The sequence below is a fragment of the Sturnira hondurensis genome, unplaced genomic scaffold, assembly GCF_014824575.4.
Source record: "Sturnira hondurensis isolate 20B ecotype Veracruz unplaced genomic scaffold, ASM1482457v3 Scaffold0008640, whole genome shotgun sequence".
In the NCBI taxonomy this organism is placed as follows: Eukaryota; Metazoa; Chordata; class Mammalia; order Chiroptera; family Phyllostomidae; genus Sturnira; species Sturnira hondurensis.
Genome location: NW_028081271.1, coordinates 11,736,179 through 11,757,983, shown reverse-complemented (window position 1 = coordinate 11,757,983; position 21,805 = coordinate 11,736,179). Strand labels below are relative to the sequence as shown.

The following is a 21,805-nucleotide window of genomic DNA, read 5'->3' as shown; positions in this document are numbered from 1 at the left end:
TCCATTATTAGTGTAATCTAGGTTCAGTTCATACTAAGCTATGGGCCAAAACTCCTTCATCTTAGTCAAGTAAAATCATCCATTGGACCCATAATGTGGAAGAAGCCTGGGTCTCAGATGGGTTTTTTTTTTTGGGGGGGGGGTCCAAGCTATGGAATTCAAAGGGCAATGAGCTAAGAGAACCAAGGTGGAGTCAACACATACATTTTAATGATAGGCACCAAAGTCTGGTTCCCAAAGTGTTCCAAAATGACCCTCCTTCTTTTCCAGGACAATACTTATTATTCTTTGTAACTCATTTCAGCAGGTATTGGAAAAATCTACTTATTCTAAAACAGGTTTCACTGGTAGGTCAATCTATATAGACCTAACCTATCTAACAGGTTTTACGTGTTTTTTTTTAAAGGAAATGTACCAACATAAATGTCACTTTTATTGACAGACTATTGGAGAGGAGGAGCACAGCTAAGCATTATCCAGCAGAAAGAGCTATAATTGATGATTTTACCAGAGTCTGACACAGGGCTAGCAACTTGGCCCTCATTTTTGAAAGCTCATTAAGTCCAAATTTCACTGTAAGGATATTTCAATTCATTATGGATGAATTTTAGCCACATATCATGGAGATGGTGTAAAAACCACTTTAATACACAGTCAATTTTAAATGATTCTTTTCTTTTTTTGCTTGCTTTCTGTATTTATTGGCCATTAGATATATTCCACACAGAAAATTTGCTCTATAAAATCCACTGTTTATAGGATAATTTCTCAAGCTGCATTTCTACAAATTTTAAATAATCCAAGTCTTTTGAAACTGTGAGAGGTGAGGGCAGTGTGTGATAATTAGTGTTGTCTCAACTTGGCAGATGGGGAGAGTGGGAATATGAGAAGTCTGCTGGTTTCTCTCAAGATCCCACTGGGAATTATGAGACAAAATGAGAATAGCCACATAATGCTTTGACAACTTCTCACTTCCTTGTTTTTTATGATAAAGAGCTAGTTTTAGCCATTGGTGGGGCTGCTCTCTGACCTGGGAGAGCTTTGCAAACTCTTCCAGATCCCTGGAGAGCAGAGATTCTTATGTAGTCAGCTAGAGATTCTGGCTCAAGTATGTCCCTAATATTTTCCATCTAAGAAAAATATTTGGCAGTGTATTATAAATTTTATCTAGTTTTGTCTAAGTTATAAATTTTGTCTTTTTACTGCAAACAAAAATTTTAATGTCATAGTGTTTTTTGCTTTGCTTTTCCCATTTGCTTTGATCTAGTGTTAGAGATGCCTTACTGTCCACGTCTGTGTAGCATAAGAGTGGTCTTAGGGCCACTCCACTTGCTGATGCAACTCATTTAAGCTTCTTTAGAGCAATCAGAACATTTAGGACTAGCCAAAGGGCTGATAGTTTCTATCAAAATAACGGGAACAATGATGGGAAATGGAAAGTTCGTTGAGTCACCACCATGCTTGGATCTGGGTCTTTAGCATGGAAAGGAAATTATTAAAACTCTATCTGGCTGAGCCCTGTAAGCAATCCAGCTCTGCATCAGGACACCAGGCTTAGTGAACGGCAGTGCCCACACTGGCATAACAAGTCTGCCTAAGGGGTGGTAAGTCTGCAAAAACAGAGCTCCCCATTGCGTGGGTATCCAAAAGCTGGTGACAAGGAGAATTCCCAGTATGAGGCCTCTGTAACTCTGAGGAATATGTCTTTTTTGCGTACTCCAATAATTAACGCCTAGCCTGTAGGTTATGTGTTGCAGACGACTGTTTTGATTTTGAAATATTTATTTAATATGACCATCTTTTAGCACATTGCTCTGGTACAAGTAGAAATTTTACTTCTTTATCTGTTTCTACATCTGGAACCGTAAGGATTACATTGAATTTGGTTGAGAATATTCCCTGTGATAAACTCTGTTAAATGTTCTTAAGCAGAGGGCTTAGGTCAAGGTTGTTTATACTGTTTGTTAGGTACCTACTGATGCCCGATAGTCCAATAAGCCACAACGATGATTTTCTTTAAATCTTTTATCTCTCACCTGGGGGATGACAAGATTTCCCTTAGAAGACAAAAAGAAATCTTTAGGATCTATGTCTAAATTTATGCAGACAGTTCTTTAAATATTTATGCTTCTGTCTAATGTACAAAGCCCACAGGTATAATAATCTATGGATATGTTATAGACAATTATAACTATATATTGGGATTTTACACTCAGGAAGTTTTATTAACAGGAGTTAGTAATCAAAGAAGTTCAGACTTTCTCTGAAACTACTGATACACACTGAAACCACACTGTCTTTCAGAATAAGATAAATGCAGAGGAATACTGTTGAATGAATCTGTGACAGGAGGCGGTGGAATAGCATAAGAAGTAAGTATTAGGAACAAGAGAAGGAAGGACTTCCTTTTCTTCCTGACTGATGTCACAAATCTTATTTCCTTTTTCACTGCTGAATCACATTACTATCTATGCTTCCTGAAACAAAATTCTCCATAGAGGCTGAGAAAAGTCACCTGTGAGAAAGCAAACTGCTCCAGGCTGAACGTTTGTGTTCCTCCCAAATTTGTCTGTTGAAATCGAATCCTCAGTGTGATGGTATTAGAAGGTGGGGCCTTTGGGAGGTAATTAGGGCCTGAGGGTGGAGCTCTCTTGAATGGGATTAACCCCCTTATAAAAGAGACCCCAGAGAGCTAATCTGCCTTGTCTGCCAAGTTAGGACACAGAAAGAAGATGGCCCTGTCTGCACCAGGAAGGGGGCTTCACCGGACACTGAATCTGCCGCCAGAGCCTTGACCTTGGGTTTCCTAGTCTCCAGAATGTGAGAAACAAATTTCTGTTGTTTATAAACCACCCAGTTTATGGCACTCTGTTACAGCAGCTTGCTAAAGAGGGAACTGACTATACTGATGATGGCCCTGCTCCACAGTGGTGGATGGGTGTGAGGGGTATCAGACTCACACCGGCTTGGGCCCCGCCTTTCCTGGGAACAAGAGGGAACACAAAGAGTGGATGACCCCACTGGGTGGACAGTCTCATTCTGCTTCTGAAACACCTATCTCCACAGAATCTTAACTGTTCACAAATAAAGCCAGTTGTTTTTATATTTTCCTCAAGCTATTTTCAAGTTGCTTTTAACATTTTTTTTTGAATTGTTCATTTGTTTTGGTTGCTTCTCTCTCAGTTGTTTCTTTTCCATTTTCTTAGTTGACTCCAGTTCTTTATCCTGGCATTTTGGGCAGAGAGACAGGCAGTAAAAGATACTAGAGAATGGAAGGAAGAAGTAGTGATGCACCCCCGAAACTTTTCTCTATGGGAAGACTTCAGATTTTCTTTTATGTCGTGAGGGAAGATTAAAATATTTTTAATTTCTATAGAAAAATAAACAAGGATATACCACAAATACCAATGTTAAATAAATAATACACCTATGGGTCATATTGTCTTAAGAAAGAATAGGATCTCTAGCAGTAAAATAAATTTTAGATACACCTTAACTTTAGGAAAAAAATTTCCTTTTTGTTATTCCTCATTTTTCTTTTATCTTTCTGTCTTCCTTTTACCCTCTTATTCTCCCATCCTTTATCCTTTAAAGGGTAAAATTGCAACATATTATTAATTAAAGGAGTCCAGCATTATGATGTAGAATTACAGTAATGTCATTTCTCTGTTGAGATTCAGAGTGTACGATGACTACTTGAATTGCTTTTCAATTGTGTTTGTTTCAATTCCTATAGCTAATTTATGTATCTTTATAAAGAGATTGGGCCCCCATGAAAGCAATCATTTGCTGATTCTGAATTATAAGACTTCCTTCTGAAGAACAAACAAAAAATTCCAAATATTCAATTTTACCTTCATGTAAATTTACTTCCATGAATCTCCATAGAGAATGCCAGATGTGATTATCCTTTGGTTTATAACAATTATCAATAATCTCAAATATCATGCTACACTAATAATAAAATCAAAAGCAATTACAGATAATGGTTGAGTGGTGCCCTGAAGCATATACACAGTCAAGGACAGTTTAAAAGTCAGATCAAATGGGAACCCAACTATTTTTCTATATTAATAGAAAAATTGATTACACCCTTTCTACCGTATTTTTAATAAATATTATATGATAATCAAAAGATAACCAGTATCAATAGGCTCGAATGTTTTTGTAAAAAGCTGTTTTACATATTGACTTAGCTTTTGTCCATGAAGGGATCCTCCTGATACACACACACAAAACAGTGTATTAAAGGAATTGCACAATAGGTAATGCAGAACCGTGGTCTCTGAAAACAAGGGAAATACAAATCGTACCGTCAGGGGTCGTTTCTGGGCTACAGAGCAGAGAGAGGAAAACCAAACCCCACCTGGCAGTACTGAGGAGACAGACATCACAGCTGACGGAGACCAAGGCAGCTAGAGTTTGCAGGTTAGGTGCCAAAGAAGAGGGAGCAGTACGGACAGTGAGCTCTGAGGATCTGCCGAGGGGCCTCCCAAGCTTTTGACTGGCATGTTATATACTTACATATCAGTCAAAATATTTACATACTTACATACTTAGTATCGGCACAGGTGTGAGAAGCAAGTCTCCCAAGCTGGGTGAAGAAGTTCAGAGGTCAGAAGGCAGATTACTTCCTGGAGCTCCCACAGGCTGGGGTTAGTTTCTGTTCCCTCCAGCGTGAAGGGCCTTCATGCCATGCAGGGCACTGGGTGGAACCCCCAGAGGAGTCGGGCCTCAGCAGTGGGGCCAAATTAACCCTAGAATAATGACTACCTTGGACCTCCCAGCAGAAGGAAGAAACCAGTAAAGAGCGGAAATCATGAAACTGGTTATATGCAAAGGTCAATAAAATTGATTAACCTCTAGTCAGATTAAGTAGAAATAATAAGTGAGTTTGGCATGGTTACAGGTTTCAAAGTCAACATACAAAAATCAATGGTATTTAGCTACTGAATAATTAATAATTAGAACAAGGAAGTACCAATTACAACATAATAAAAAGATGAAATATTAGAGTTAACACTATGTGTACAAAACTTGTACATTGAATGCCATAAAACATTGCCCAGAGAAGTTAAGATCCTGAGTAAACAGATATACCCTGCTTATGGAGCTGTGGACTCAGTATTGTCAGGAGGTCAATTCTTTCCATACTAATCTATAGAGCTGACATCCAACCAGATGAAGTTCAAGTATGACTTTTTTTGAAAACTGACAAGTTGATTTTAAAATTTGTATGGAAATACAAAGGATCTAAATTAACCAGGAAGAATTTTGAAAAAGCAAGGCAGTGTCGCAGGATTTACACTTCCTGATTTCAAGACTGATACACATGCACAGTAATCAGGACTGGATGGTTCTGCTTGAGGGCTGGACACACAGACCAACGGACAGAGTGAAGATTCCAGAAACAGGTCCATAGTACCCGCGCAGTTGATTTTTGATAAACATGCAAAAGTAAGTCAATTGGGTAGGATGATCTTTTTCAACAAATGATGCCGATAACCATATGGAAAAAAAAAAGTGAAACTTAACCCCTACCCTATACCTTGCACACACATTTAACAACTCAATTAAAAAAAGATAAATGGATTCTATAGATAAACATATCACAGAAAATATGGAAGTGATAAAATCCATACATAGAGCTCAGGGTGAAAATTCTCTGAGAAAAGCAATGATCAGAACTCTGAATCTTTGAAAATCAATTGTGTGTCTTCACAGAGAGAGGGGAGGAAATTGCTGCTTAGAGAATGATCACTGGTTTAGAATATGTACATGTTGAAATGATGTGCCCAGTGCTGTGTTCTTGGAGCAAATTGTATGAGAGAATTTTATAAGAGGGCACTTCAGATGTTATCAATAAGAAAACATATTTGAATGGTATCATGAAAAACTCATTCTGTGTAGAATAATTAATAATACCGATTCATGTAATATTATTAGTATTGGCACGTTATTAACCAAAATAATAAAAATTGTTTAACCCAGTAGTGATAGGTTATTATTAGATTGCATGAATATATTATGATATACTATTTGGGAAGATGTATTAATTGTTTTCAGGGCACCTAATGGAACCTTTAAAATGCTTATTTAAGCAAATGGGTATTTTTCTAGCATTAGCAGCAAAAGAACACACAATTTTCCCGGCCTCTTCCCGATAAAAAGCCAAAAATCTCTTTTCAAATATCTTCAACAAGCCAAAAAACCCACTTACTCTTACGACTAGCATACAAAAAGATAAAGAAAGGTAAGTCAGGAGAAGAAAGTTAAAAATAAAAGCCTTGACAAAAAATAAATTGTGGGAGATGAAACATCGCCATTTGTTTGCATAAATTAAACTTATACAGGGCAGGGGAAGTGACAGTCTGCAGACTTCACCCAAGAGAGGACATCTGTCAGGCAGGTTGGACGTGCTCCTGTCCGAGGCAAAAAAGCAGATGGGGAAGGATGGTGAAGATTTTTAGTAAGTGCTTCTTTGGGACAAATTCCATTTTTTAAAAATGTGGGAACACCCTCATTCATAGATTTAAGAGACACAGCAGGGGCCGAAGAAAGCTGGAGCTCGCACTGCTTCCCTAAGCTTGAATTGGAGACTTGAGAGTTCTTTTTCTTTTTTAAATATATTTTTGTGATTATGCTATTGCAGTTGCCTCGTTTTTCCCCCTTTTATTCCTCTCCATCCTGCACACCCCCCTCCCACCAGCGTCCCCTCCCCTTAGTTCATGTCCGTGGGTCATACATACAAGTTCTTTGGCTTCTCCATTCCTTATACTATTCTTAACCTCCTCGTGTCTATTTTGTACCTACCATTTACGCTTCTTATTCCCTGTACCTTTTCCCGAATTCTCCCCGCTTCCCCTCTCACTGATAACCCTCCATGTGATTTCCATTTCAGTGATTCTGTTCCTGTCCTAGCTGTTTGCTTAGTTTTTTTTTGTTTTCTGCGGTTTTTTTTAGGTTCAATTAATTGATAATCGTGAGTTTGTTGTCATTTTACAGTTCATATTTTTGGTCTTCTTCTTTTTCTTAGATAAATCCCTTTAACATTTCATATTATAAGGGCTTGGTAATGATGAACTCCTCTAACTTAACCTTATCTTTGAAGCACTTTATCTGTCCTTCCATTCTAAATGAAAGCTTTGCCGGAGAGAGTAATCTTGGATGTAGGTCCTTGCCTTTCATGACTTTGAATACTTCTTTCCAGCCCCTTCTTGCCTGCAAGGATTCATTTGAGAAATCAGTTGACAGACTTGGAAGTTCTGACTGTAGTGTTTCCTTACATCATTATTTAGCTTGAGTTCCTTGGTCTCTGAGACAATTCAACCTGTGGCCAGTGGCTGGCTGGGATCTAGCTGGATGATCAGGGCTGAGCACAGAAATAAAGAGGAAGAATTTATAATATTCTTAGAATATGTGGTTTGATGGAGTAATTCTACATCTCTTGAATTTAATGATAAAACACTTTGGCTGCCATTTTCACATGTTTTGTGTCTCCTCCCTGCCTAACTTTCTTTTTCTAATAATCTGTTTTCATAATATTTTAAAATGGTATGTGTCCAAGAGAGACTGAAAAATCAGACACTATAAACAGTTTAGGGAACCCTGCTGTAAATAGGTGTATGAAATATCCAGAGGAAAGGATAGCTCTAGTATTTTAGCGACTGGTATTTCTGTTTTCTTGTGTTTAAATCGAGAAAAAAGTAAAACACTGTTTTGTGAAGTTTTTAATCAACCTCTGAATCAAATAATTGTTAGTATTTGCATATTTGTCACTATTCATTAGTTGTGTGGTAGATCACAATAGCACTATTAATATCTCTTGTTAGAAATTGGAAAAAAACACCTTTAAATAAAATGGGACTGGTTTTGTCTCTGAGACAGCATGTGCAGTGAGTGGCTCACATCGCGCACAAGACTACAGATCATTGATCACACAAGAACACTGAAAACTGCAACATTAAAAACAAACAAACAAAGGATGCATGGTGGCGGGAAATATAACTGGAAATTTGGTCATAATCATGAAATGTTCATTCTAAGGTAAACGTTTTTATGTAGCTGATTTTAAGAAAGCGTTAGCCTTTCTTAGGAGAATGATTTGCTCTAAATTCAAGTTAGAAAATCAGAAATGGTTATAAGCAAGTATTATCTTTAGTTCTCTAAATTCCTGTTATCTCTTCTCTGTCTTCATGGTGTCACCTGTTATTTGTTTTTATGAGCAATGGTTGAATTATAATAAAGGAGAACTCAAGTTTTAAAAGTGTCTCACCAAAAATAAGAGCATAAATGAAAACATTTTGATTGTTTTCTAACCCTGTCACTAAACTTCCTATGAGAATACATATTAAAAATCCTTTATCAATAGTGATAATCGTCATCTGATGGGTTTCTGGTGTTGTAGTGCACGTTTAAAATATAAACCTATTTCTGCCTCTGTTTCAATGTACTAAATGAAAAGTTAAAACCCAAGATGTCTAGATTTTTGCAGCTGGGATAATAACCGCTGATTAACTTACTATGATACTATTACTAGCAAAAACTGTAGTCACTCTCCAAGGCCTGTCAGAGTCTGGGCCTTCCCATTTTCTCACTCGTCTCTCCTTGCACACACAAACTCCGTGCTCCAGCTGGCTGTGCACACACAAACTCCATGCTCCAGCTGGCTGTGCTGTACAGTTACACCACTGGGCCTCATGCATTCCCAGTGTCCAAGCTTTGCTGACATCGTTTTGTTGCCTAGAAATGTCCTGGATCTCCCTTCTCAGATTTTCAAGGCCTTCTCCCCGCTCCCCCTCGCTATATACCACTCAGCTCACAGGACCTCTCTCAGCTAAATGTCTAGGGTCTCCTGTATCTTGCCCACTTGGCTTGTATCGCATTTCTGGCTCAGCAGGTTGGAAGCATTCTCAAGGTCTAGAACAAGGAAATCCTGACACAACTGCACAGGAGAGGCAGAAAGGGGAGCACACATAGTAACATCACTTGTTCCAAGTTCCTTTCCCCTTTACCACTGACCCCTAACTTTCCAGTGGAGAGAGGAGGAAGTGAGAGAGGAAGGTTAAGGAAGAGAATCGGATGGGCTGACATGTGGCTGGACTTAGTTGAACTTGGCGGACGGATAATACATTCCACGGAGGGAGAGCTAAAGACTGTGGCCTTACTAAAGAATCATTAACATTTATGTCTGTTTGCAGCAATATATAGCAACAATTTTTCACTGTCACTTGGGCTGTTTTTAGAACTACAGAATTGCAAAATTATACTAAAGACGCCTTTTCCCTAAGGCATTCCATCCTTCTGCTATCCATCTGTCCAAGGTCACCTTCTGCCATCCATCTGTCCAAGGTCACCCTGGACAGTGGTTTACTCCAGTTCCCCAAACACCCCCATCTCACAGCGATCAGGATTCCTGTTATGGGGGTGGCTGAGAATACGGGATGGGCTATGCCAGCACGAAGTTTACCCCTGGGATACAAGGAAAGGAGGTGCAGGACGGTAGAGAAATTTACACAGTAAACAAGAACCTGGGCCAAAGAAACATCTCCCGATTCAAAGTGAGTGGTGGGGCATTGAAGTTCTCATTGTCTAGCCTCCCTTCTTTTTCTCACCCTATCGTGTCTGCATATGAAATTATTTTTACTGCTTTAAAATGTTGGTTTTTTTAGTTGATTAGATAATGATTGGGTTGGCTAATGGCAAATGCGTGAAACCATATTCTAAATTACATAAAAATGATATCAGTGAATACTCTGATAAAAATATGTAACTATTTCTATGTGCTGTATGATAGTAAGTTCTATTATTTGAGACAAAATAAACTTTCATGTTGAAAGATTAAGATCAATGTTAAACTATTACACTAAACATTAAAATTATTGTGTTTACCTAAGATATTTTAAAAATATAATTCCATGGATTTGCTCAGATATTTATATTTTATTGTTTATATCACTTATGTAAACACTTAAATAAATATAAGTAAAAATAGAGAATCTCAAAAACATTGTGAAGTCTTCCCTTGCTCTTCTTCCTTGTAGAAACAAAGCAAAACTCCCAAACCCCTAAGGGTTAAAACATTTCACTAAAGAAAACAAAAGGGAGGTAAGCTGAAGTCATGGGAAATGGTAGGGAGACAGCAAGCAAGAGGCTGGAAACCTACCACAGATGGAGCGAAGATTTTCCAGATGTGGAATTCCTTCTACGCATCAGCGCTGTTAACTTGGCTCACTTAGGTTCTACCAGGAAAAAACAAAATGCAACAACGGTTTTCTCCTAACTTTCATCTGTAATCTAACTAAACGTCCTTTGCTGAAATGTTATATTTTGTTTCCTTTAGGAAAATGTTCTTGATAACTGTAGCTTGCAGTTACTTTTTAAAAGCTGGCTTACATTCCAGATGGGAGTGCCTTTGGACGCCTGAAGATGTGTGCACGTGTGCTGGAGTGTCTCCATTTGGAAAGACACTTTGTCTCATGTGTCCTTGTCACAGTCCCCATGTCCATGTCACAGAGAGGCCAGGGTGCCCCCTGCACAGGAGGAGGAGAGGGTCACTGCTCAGTTTACGTTCGGGCGTTGGGGACCATCTTGGAAAGGGCTCCTGAGGAGCTGCAGAATAATGGGTCTCATCTCGGAGTTGGATCACATGTTAGAGCCACATGACTTGTTTTTGTTTAAAGTCCCCCAAATTTGGTGCTCAAAAATATTAAAACGTAATCACTGGTTTCATGATATAATAAATAATCTGGTTTCCTGCTCTATCAAAGTCCTAAAAATACCAAAATTTTGCGTCTCCCTTTGGCTCACCTGGCTGGTCCAGGGTTTTGTGGATGAAACCAACTATCTTTATCACCACAGCTGGAATGCAGCCACTGGAAATCTTAGAGGAGAAACATCATGAAAATGCCCCCATGTTCACACATGCAATTTTTTAAAAATCAAAAAACACTAAGTCATAGGATACAAGTAACTCTAGTAGAATGCTAATATTTTTCTCTTAAAGATAGTTTATTTTTAAAAAATGCATCTAGCATGTCCATCGGTCAATGACTGGATCAAAAAACTATGGTACATTTACACAATGGAATTCTATGCTGCAGAAAGGAAGAAGGAGCTACTACCCCTTGCAACATCATGGATGAAACTGGACAGCATTATGCTGAGCGAAATAAGCCAGGTGGTGAAAGACAAATACCATATGATATCACCATTAACAGGAATCTAAACAACAAAACAAACAAACAAGCAAAATATTACCAATGACACTCAAATACAGAACAGGCTGACAGGGTCCAGAGGGGAGAGGGGAGAGAATCACAGGGGAAAAGGGGATGGACTCACATGAATAAGTATAAAGGACATGTGGACAATAACTAAGGTGGGGGGCAGAAATGGAAGGGAGGTGGGAAGCACGGAGCGGGGGGTGAGGGCAGGGCTGGGAATACAAGACAGAAAACTGTACTTTAACAAGAATTAAATTAAAAAAAAAAAGAAAAATGCATTTAGTGTCTCACCCCTGTCTGTTTGTTTATATTCTCCCCATTTGGTTTTACAATGATAACTATTATTATTTGATATCCCACTAACTATATTTGGTGGCACAAGGAGAATGACAGGTTCAGGATGAATTTTAGTGATTTTAAAAATGAGATAATTTATTTGGTCCAGCGGAAAAAGAGAACCCGTGAATCTCGTAAACACAAGAGACGATGGTACTTCTGCGGAGAGTGCGGTTGGAAGTGGTTGGGGGTGTGTTCTGTGGGCTGCGAGGTAATTAGGAAATAGCAATATGGTTCTGTGGTCTAAAAAGCCAGTGTAGCTGTGACAAACCATGATGTCATAGAATATTCACTACACACTGAGTTCTTGCTAGGTCTTATGGAGTAGAACAAATCAAATAGGAAACCAAGGTAGGTCTTGTTTCAACACTGAGGTTGCTTATGATAAATTTGGGGGACAGGACAGAAACCCAGAAAGATTGAAGACATCCAGTGAAATGAAATAATCAACTATTGCTGATTCTAATTGTATATTAAATAGGCATTTGGAGAAGTATGCCTAGTCATCTGAGAGCTCATTTATATTAGGACCTACCAAAAGCCAGAGGTGTGGGGATACAGAGGTATTCTGCACGTGCGGGAGGGAGGCCTCCTGGGAGCTGGAGCTGACACCTAGGCAGTCACCTGGGGCGGGAGCACGCATTTCCTCCCTCTCTCTCTCTGGTTTGCATCACCTCTAATGCCTCTGTCTCAGCCCGACTGCTCCACTGTCCTGCTCCTTTTTGCAGAGCGGTTTCCACTATTCCTTCAGCTCAGTCTATGGGAACTTCCAGTTGATTCATCTGCTGCAGTTTGAACTGAGTCTCCCTTGCTCATAATTTAGGAGAGAGAGAGGGAGAGAACACTGGCCACTGATCAGCCAATGTTCTCAGCCAATGCAGTCTCCAGCCTTCAGTTGAGCCAGTGTAATTGACTCTGGCCATCTGGTAGGATAAGGGGTCACAAAGCACATGGCTGCTCCTTTCAGGGAAGAAGATGTGATGAGCAGTGAAACCTGTCTGACTCAAAGAGGAAGGAGAGCAGGTTTTGTGCAAAAAGTGGCAGTCAAGTGAATCCTCGAAGAGAGAATGTGATTTGAAGAAAAAAATAACAGAAGAGTATTCTGGGGACAGTAAACTTCAGGAACACAGGCATAAGAACAGAAATATATGGACCAGGGGTGCCAAGCTCATTTTCACGAGGGGCCACATCAACCTTGCGGTTGCCTTCAAAGCGCTGAATGTAACTTTAGGACTGCATAAATGTAACTACGCCTTAACCAGGGGCAAGGAGCTCGGCCCTGCCGCCGGGTAGAAACAAGGTGCTGGGCGGATAAAACGCAGTGGAGGGCCAGATTCGGCCCGAGGGCCTTGTGTTTGCCACCTATGATATAGATACATACATTATATGAGTCATTACTGTTTTATATATATTTTAATGTTTTTATTGTATTTCCCACTGCCATTTAGCCCCCTTATATCCCTCTCACCCCCCAGCTCCCTATAATCATCACTCTATTATCCGTGTCCACTTATAGTTTTATCTTTTTGATCATATTTTTCCCAGGACACTTGGAGGTGGGAGAAATGGTGGTGTCAGGCATGAAGAGGGAGAAGAAGCATCAGTGTTGGAGCGAGAGAGAGTCATGTTCCGCGTAGCTCACTGAGAATTAAAGATAATGTAGAGGAAACATCGAGCTCTCTTCTCGGTAGGTACACAGTCAAGAACAGTACTGATAATGTATTTGGTGATAGTATTTTTCTTTTGGAAGCTTGAAGAAATTCCAAAGGAGAGAAGTGAAGTAACCAAAATCAATGGCTACAGAAGAAAAGATAAAGGTTCGTTGTAATATCTCTTATGACTAAGGTTTTTAAAAAGTTTTTACAGTAAAAGTATATGAAATAAGTTCCCTGAATTGTGGTATTTCCATACAATTGAACATTATTCATTGCTGAAAAGAAAGGAACTATCGAGTCATAAAAAGACATGGAGGAACTTTAAATACATATTGTTAAGTGAAAAAAACAAAACCAAAAACAACAACCTGAAAAGGCTCCATACGGTGCCACCACAGTATCACCACAAGGAAGTTTCCCTACCCTAAACACCATTCCTGCCCCACTGATTCGCCACTCCCCTCCCCCAACCCTTGGCAACCCCGATCTTTCTACTATGCCCATAATTTCACTTATAAACAAATGTCATACAGTTTCAACTGTACTTCCTGCTCAGTTTTTCTGTAAATACAAAACTTCTCTACAAAACTAAAGTATTAATTGCATACACCTTCTCAGGTGTACAGTACTGTGCCAAGTGACTTTTAAAAAGATGCTTAAAACTAGTGGGAATCAAGACTGAGACAGATAAACCCTCAAAGGACGAGGAGAGTTTGCATACAATCAAGTTGAAAATGACCAGTACAGACTGCACACGCTGTGGCTGTCTCATTCCAGAAAGGGGAAAGTTCAGATGAGCAGGAGATCACAGACGACTTCACGGGGCAGGGGAGACCCAAGTGAGACATTGGGGGATGAGGGAGTTAATTTCTGAAAGGGAAACATGGAGGAACAAAGGCGAAGTTATGCAGAAGCAAATTCAGGAGAAAAGTGAGGTTGCTACCATGCCTTCAGGGGGAAGTACATGTTAGAGGAGGGTGGGAGATAAGGTGGGAAAGGAAGGGCAAGGTCAGTTATGGAAACACTCATCTGTCAGCCTGAGGAGTCTTGGCGTTTAACCACTGCACACAGCGTGCGTAGTTGGTTAAAAGCATTCTAGCCTAAGTTGCTTGTGTTGAACCCTGCCTTGGCCACAGGATGACTCTGGGTATTTGAGGAGTCAAATACCTGGGCAAGCTCTGGGCAAGATACTACACTGGGTATGGGTGATAAAGATGAAGTGAGAACTTCGTGCCCTTAAGGAACTCACAGCACGATGTGGAAGATAATTCATGAACAGATATACATCATAAGAATCGTTCAGTGCCACAGAACCCTACAGCCACCACCAGCTATAGAGACCTGGGTGGATCACTCCTGGCATAGGAGTTAACACTCAAATAAAAACTCGTTAAAAGTGAAATTATTGTGCAACCGTGTTGCTTCAAATATAAGTGAGAAGAGAAGGAAATATGTTTGACCGGTTCTGGTGGCATAGGAGACTTAGTTTACGTACTTGGTAATAAACAAAATACCAGTAAGAACAGTAAGAAAAGTATTTAGAAAGTTATCCATATTGAAAAATATCCTTCAAAGTCAAGATCTTTGCCATATAAGAATAGCTTACTTATATTTTTCATGAATTCCTTGATACCCGAAAGCTAATATGTTTCCTCTCAACAGCCCGGTCAACCACAGCCAACTTTTCATGGATTAGTTTACTTTAGGCTTCAGAAGAAATGAGAGGCTGTGTGCGGGCATACCCTACATTCCTTCCTCGTAAAAAAGCAGGCGAGCAGAGACCATATACTAGGAAAAGTGAAGCAAGTGGGTATTTATAAGCCATTAGTATAAAAAGAATGAAATCCATTTTCTGAGAGTGGAAGGGAATAAAGAATTTGGAATGTTGGCCAAGGCCCAGCCGGGCCAGATAAAGACCGTTTTCAGATGCCGCCAAATGCTGCAAAACAGCCTGGGGTCTCTGCAGTACGGAAAGTGCTGCACCTAGAAGAGAATGATACAACTCTGCATGGGCTTTGGGGGTGTTCTGTGTATAGAGCAAAGCATTTTCGGATTTTTAAAAGACCTCACTTATTCACTTATTTACCAAACATAGGGCAAGTACAGCAATGTCAGGCATTGGGGGTCTGGGGTTGAATGAAACAAAATTCTGTCTTTCAGGGGCTTACAGCCTAGTGGCTGAGGGGGCACGGAAACCGATCTAATCTGTACCGAAATGGAGGCATAAAAAAAGAACACAGTCTTTCAAAGGGCACCTCTGAAACGGAGCAGTCCTATTTTTGTTTATTCAGCAAATCTTTTCGGATCTGCCAATACTGGAACGGGGCTTAGAGAGGAATAGATTGCAGGTATAATCCTTTGAATGGAAGCAACAATAACAGACTGGAGAAAGGGGAATATCTTTGCACCTTAGGGCTTTTTTTGTCTTCTGCATTTCTTTTCTCAGTGATCAAAGGCAGCTAAAAAATTAATAACAAAAGATGCTCTGTTATTTGGTGTGTTTACAAGGTGTTTGGAATGAAATTAGGAAAACTCTAGTTTCTCCCCTTACATGTTTGTCACAGAGAGAAGTATTGGCTTTTTATGTTCTGCCTTGTGAAGCCACAACACAAAGTTTGAAGAGACTGCGATGTGTTATACACTTCCGAAAGCTATCTTTCCCAAGTGTTACAGGCTATAAACATCCAGTATCTGGATTTTTAACATTTTTTGGCCAAATAACCCTGAGGCAGGACAACAAACATTTTAAAAAAATGACCAAGCAATGCAGCCAAAATCAGATTCTAAAGTCATCTTTCTCAGTGGTATCCTTTACATATTTGTGTGGGACAGAATGCCAAAGAACACCATTAATTAATTGTCTGGTGAAGATAGTTGGCATTTGTGGAAGTAGCAGGAATAATGGAGGAAGTGAGGGGGGGTGTTCAAGTTTTAGAATCCTATTAGCTTTAAATCATTAGGATTGATGCCAAAGTATCTTTGCAATTACAATACACTCATTAATGTGGATTTACAGATTACCTACTATGAGCTAATAGCTGTTTTAATTACAGGGCACACAAAGGTGATAATCCTGATATACAAAAGCTATTGACCCAGAGAAAAGGGCACACAGTGAGGCCAGATAGTAGGACTGAAAAAGAAAACGTAAAATTTTCTAGGAACACAGGATAATCAATGACTAAACTGTCCGGAAACTCATGCATTAAGGAGGAGGTACTGTTGGATCTAGTAAAACGAGCAGAATTCTCAAGACGAAGAGGCCAAAAATATTGTCCATTTTCGGCTAATGAGAATGATCTATTTTCCATGTGATTTAATTTTAGAATGAGAGATTTCCTATATCTCTACATTATTACTCCCCACATAGGCCGAGAGTCACATTTTAGTGACTAAAAGCAGTGCTAATTTTCTAAGTTACATCCTTTTGTGCAATAGAGGCCACACCTAAATCACAAGGATGTTTTCCTTCCCCATGTGACTGAAGGACATGAGGCTGAATTCACTTGGGATGAAGAGAAACAAGTCCATATTTTTTTTTCCTGAATAAGCTGTCTTTCCTTCTCCTTCTCCCTCCACATCTATTTATCACCTATATTTTTACAAAGGCAGTTGCATGAACTTGGCAGAAGTAGAAAAACAGAGAGTTAGGAGGGGTTCTGTGGCTGGAGGTGGTGGCTGAGGCATCACACAGAAACTAATAAACATACACAAAGAAGCAGAAAGAAGACGTAGTGTTGGTAAGTATACCAGTGAGACTTCTCACAGAAAGAAGATGCCACGCTGGACCCATGGAAGGAAGTTAAGTCACAGAACTACTTGTACAGGTGTAGGCAAACCACAAGGGCAAGAAGAGAGCATGGTTGTCAGACCTTGGAAACTTGTGTGGAAAGGGCCACCTAAGAGAAGCCCCCACTGACTCCTCTCCTGCCCGCGCTCCTCCTTGGTGGAATGGGGAAGGCAGAAAGGAAGGCCGTCCATTGATTTTGCTGCCATCAGCCTCCAGGGCACAGAGCTAGGAGATACAGGGTGTGCAACTCTGTGGATCTGAGCTGCAAAGTGGACATATCCAGTACAATTAATGATACTACATGCAGATTACAAATGTCAAGCGGGAAAGTTTGGCCTTATCCTGTAGGAAGGCAGAGAACACAATGAAGCAGGAATTTACGTCAGCAGGTCATGACTTCAAAAGTAACTCTGGTGACAGTGTGGAGAGTGGACCGAGGTAATGACAGGCTGAGGCAGAGGAACCTGTCTGGGCACTGCTGCAAAAGCCCAGGGGAAAGTGGGGGCTGCATTTAAGCAGGGCAGGGAGAATGGACAAGGAGAAGCTGGTGTGGACAGGACTGTGTGCAGTGGGTGAGGGATTCCTTTTACCTTAAGGACTTGGGGTACAGGGAGTCCTAGGAAAATAGGACACAGGATATTTATTTCTCAGGGACTAATCTTGGTGAAAACCAAAGATTATGTTCACAAGAGAGACTTCTAGTCTAATAGAGACAGGAATCTCTAATGAGAGTGTAAATATGGCCAGTTCCGTCTATCCCGTGACAACCTCCATCTGGACTGACAATTCCCTCCGAAGCCTGTGAAGAAAGGGATCTCTCTCTTTCACGCGGACAGCTGCTTTGCTGTTAATTGTGCCCCGAGGAAGTGTTTAAGGGCTCTGGGAGCATGGAGGGTGGCAGTGACGTAGTGAGCTTCACTTTGGCTTGAACACATGATGGTTATAAGCGCAACTAATTCCCATAAAACACAGCTACCATTTCGCAGGACCCGCTCTGTGCCAAGCATTGTTGCTTTACAACAACAGCATGATAGCATCTTTATTTATATTCAAGAAATGAGAGAACGAAGAGGTTGAGTAACTTGCCCAAGGTCACGAGAATAAACAGCAGATGTGCTGGAGAATGTCCCAATGACAGGGGCCCACTCTTTAGGGGCACAGTGACTCCAGTGGCGTAACGGAAGTTGTCTGAAAATATATATTCAACACATATATATGTGGATACTTGTGAGATTAGTTCTTGATTTTTAAAGAACAAATTAATTGCATTTTATTTCAGATCCTGAGAATGTGCATTCTGATAGAGTTCCCTGAAAACAATATTTGTTTTTAAATTTGATTCTTGTCCTGGGGAGCTTTCTGAATAAGCTGGGTTAAGGAATTCTTGAGAAGAAGAAAAGGAAGCTACTGGCCTAGCAGAAATTCTCAATTAGAGTTGGAGCTCCTTCAGGGCAAGCACAAAGCCTTATTCATAACTGCTTCCTCGACGGAATCTAACATGATGCCTAGTACGTGTTTCTGTTCAGTAAGTATTTGTGGAATGAATGAACCAATGTGAGGCTGTTTCAAAATTGTTCCCCCCAGGAGGTTTTTTTTTTTTTTTCCATCACAAAGTGGGAGATAAGCAGCAAAACTGCTTCCACGAGGCTTCACTTACAGAGCAACACGGGTCAGAATAGATGTTCACTCAGAGGACACACAGGGACAGCCACACAACTGCAATTCAAGAATTATTAATGGAATGTAACCAAAATGATTGTGTTTAGAGCTTCACAAAGCCTGGTGGAGTTGGTTCCAGTTGGCTTGGATGAGAGGTCACACAGATTAAAAATAGGCTGTTTTAATAAGGAACAATAGGCTACATTCATATAGTAAGACAGAAAAAAAAAAAGGCAGGCCTTAGGGGTGGGTATGAAGCTTAATGCTATTTAAGAGATCAATTAACCTCTAGTAGACTGAGTGGGTCCTCTGCCTTCATTGCCATTCCTCTATCTAGCAGAGCTTAAAAATAGAGATGTATAAAGATAGAAATAAAGAGATTTGCATTTATATGTAAAACACTCAAAGGTTTTTTAATATTCTAAGTAGGGCATAGTAAAGTTTAGGAATACAAGCATTAGATCACTCAGACTGCTACGGTCCCTTGAAACTTTTTGGAATAAATTATATTCTCTCTTGAATTGTCGAATCTGTTACCATTATTAATTAGATAATAAAAAATAAGCCTTCATTTTGACACAAATTCACTGATACTTTTTAAAAAATAATTTCTGCCATGGCTGGTGTGGCTCAGTGGATTGAGCGCTGGCCTGCAAACCAAAGGGTCACTGGTTCAATTCCCAGTCAGGGAACGTGCCTGGGGTATGGGCCAGGTCCCCAGATGGGGGTGCTCAAGAAGCGACCACACACTGTTATTTCTTTCCTTCTCTTTCTCCCGCCCTTCCCCTCTCTAAATACATAAAATATTTCAAAAAGTAATTTCTTTCTTGTGTTTATATTACCAAACAAAATTATATTTCTTTCTAAACAAATCAGCACATTCTTAAGAAATCTAAATAAAAATCCATTTTAGAGTAAATGCCGATCATTCTAATGTTTTAAGATATAGAAGCCAGGTTGTGCTCCAATCATTCCGTCCGGGGCTAAACATCTGAGGTCAAGGTGCCTGGGACCTCGGTAGGTCATACAATATATATCTATTGGTGGGCCTCAGTTTCAGAAACCATCTTGTGGAACCCTTGTGAATGACATTTATTAACACTGCATTTGTATAGAAATGACCCAAAGGGATATTAAATAATGACAATTTTTTTGTTGCTCTCGATGAGGAAAACTTCCAGGATTATGATAAAAAGTGGTAGCTGCATTATTATTTATACTCTCTGTTTAGTCAGTTCCCTGTTGTAGTAAATATGGATTTCAAATACTCAAGAAGCATGACCAAATGAACTGCTTCTCCTAATGAACCCGAAGGTAACTCTTTGGCTCTCCATCCCCTCAACAATGGCATTTCCATCCCTTTCCCCTTCTCCACCAGCCAAGAATCTACATCTTAATTTCCTTTTGGGGGGTATGAGAGAGGTTGCTGATATTCTGGAATGAGATGACAATTTTTCCCTGTTACATACTTGGTTTCGATTGCAGCTAAGCTTGGGATTACACAGGATGTCACAACCAAAGACAGAGCAGGACTTTGGCTAAGTTCCTTTTCCTTTGTGATACAAAGGACCGCTTACCCATTGATTTCATGTCCTAACTAGATAGCTAACACAATCTATTTGAGATATATGTGAGAGCCCTGGAACTGTAATTTTACTTTGTTTAATATTTGCGACTATTCCACATGGTGCCACTGCATTGTTAAATTGGACACTTTTCCTCTGGAACTGACTGACACGTGATGCCAGTTCAATATTTTCCTTCTCTCCTGAAGGGTTACTTTTCAACCTATGACAGTGAAGAAATCAGAAACAGCCTGACACAAGAAAAAACTTTAGCTAAAGAAGGAGACAAACCATAAAAAGTTCGGTGTGAAAACTATCTAGCAGCAAAAATAAGATCACTGAACTAGAAAGAAAACATCCTCTGTATAACAATCATATCAGACAAACTTGAATGCTTTGCTATAAAGTCAATTAAAGCCATAACACCTTCTTTTAGATGATACTGTACACTTTTAATACAACTCTTAAAAATCACAAATGTCTAAGAACTAAGTATGTACTTCAAGATTGAAAACATACCTTTAATCTGTGTTTTTAAAAATGATTGTCATTACACAGGACACATAAGACAATATTGAGGATGATCAACAGGTCTTTTGAAAAGCATATTCCCACCAAATCAACTCTAATTATTCATAGTCTATGTTTCTCATCAATCCTTATCCATTTTTCCATACCATTAAACAGTTACAACAATCACACAGAGCATAGAAAAATAGTATAATTTTTTTCTATACAATTATTCATATTGCTTTACAATGGTATTTTTGATGTTATAGCATCAGCTTTAAATAAGTACATTTTTTCTATGACTACTAAATAAGCTAAAGATTAAAAAAGCAATCTTGATAACTACTAAGAACTGATTTCTAAGACCATTCTCAGTATATTGAGCAACATCTTATTCTTTCTTTCAAGAAAAACAGTGTGGTTGTTGTTACAAGTTGTAGTAAGGCTATAAGAAGCACACATCTTATTCTAACAGGATGAAATGCTATATTAGAAAACCCCATTTTTTCTTACATTTTGAGCAACACAATGCATTTTTCAGTAATTCAACAGTAATATTTTTCCAAAGATTGGTGAGAGTTATACATTTTAGATATTTAATAAAACGTCTCTATGAAGATGAAAGTTTAGATAGGTAGGAAAACACAACCATATATATCCACTTACCAGCCTTTTCCTTCTCTGAAATACCTGGAATAGCCTGAAAAAGAAAAGAAAAGTCATATAATTCTGGTATTATCAGAAAGAAATATCAAATAACATTATTAGGAATAAAATGAAGCAAAATTAAATAGGACTTGGGAATATGAAAATAAGAAGGCAGAGGATCTGAATAGACATTTTTGTTTTCCTAAGAAGACATTGAAGTGGACAATGGGAACATGAAAAGGTACTCAACATCATTAACTACCAGGACAATGCAATCACAGTGACAGTGAGATGTCACCTTACACCCGTTGGAAAGCCTGGGAAGTGGATATCATCCAGAACACAAGAAATAATACATGTTGGTCGGGGTGTGGGGAAAAGGGAACCCTTGTGCTCTGCTGGTGAGAATGTAAATTG

General features: G+C 39.4%; 1 protein-coding gene across 1 annotated transcript in view; it reads right to left on the bottom strand.

The window, feature by feature from the left end:
* Positions 1-21,805, bottom strand: part of DLC1 (DLC1 Rho GTPase activating protein) — a 345,892-nt gene that overhangs the window by 161,145 nt on the left and 162,942 nt on the right. Inside the window, exon 5 of the mRNA XM_037055279.1 lies at positions 21,407-21,440. Within this exon, the coding sequence (XP_036911174.1) occupies positions 21,407-21,440 (34 nt within the window). The remainder of the gene's footprint in view (positions 1-21,406; positions 21,441-21,805) is intronic.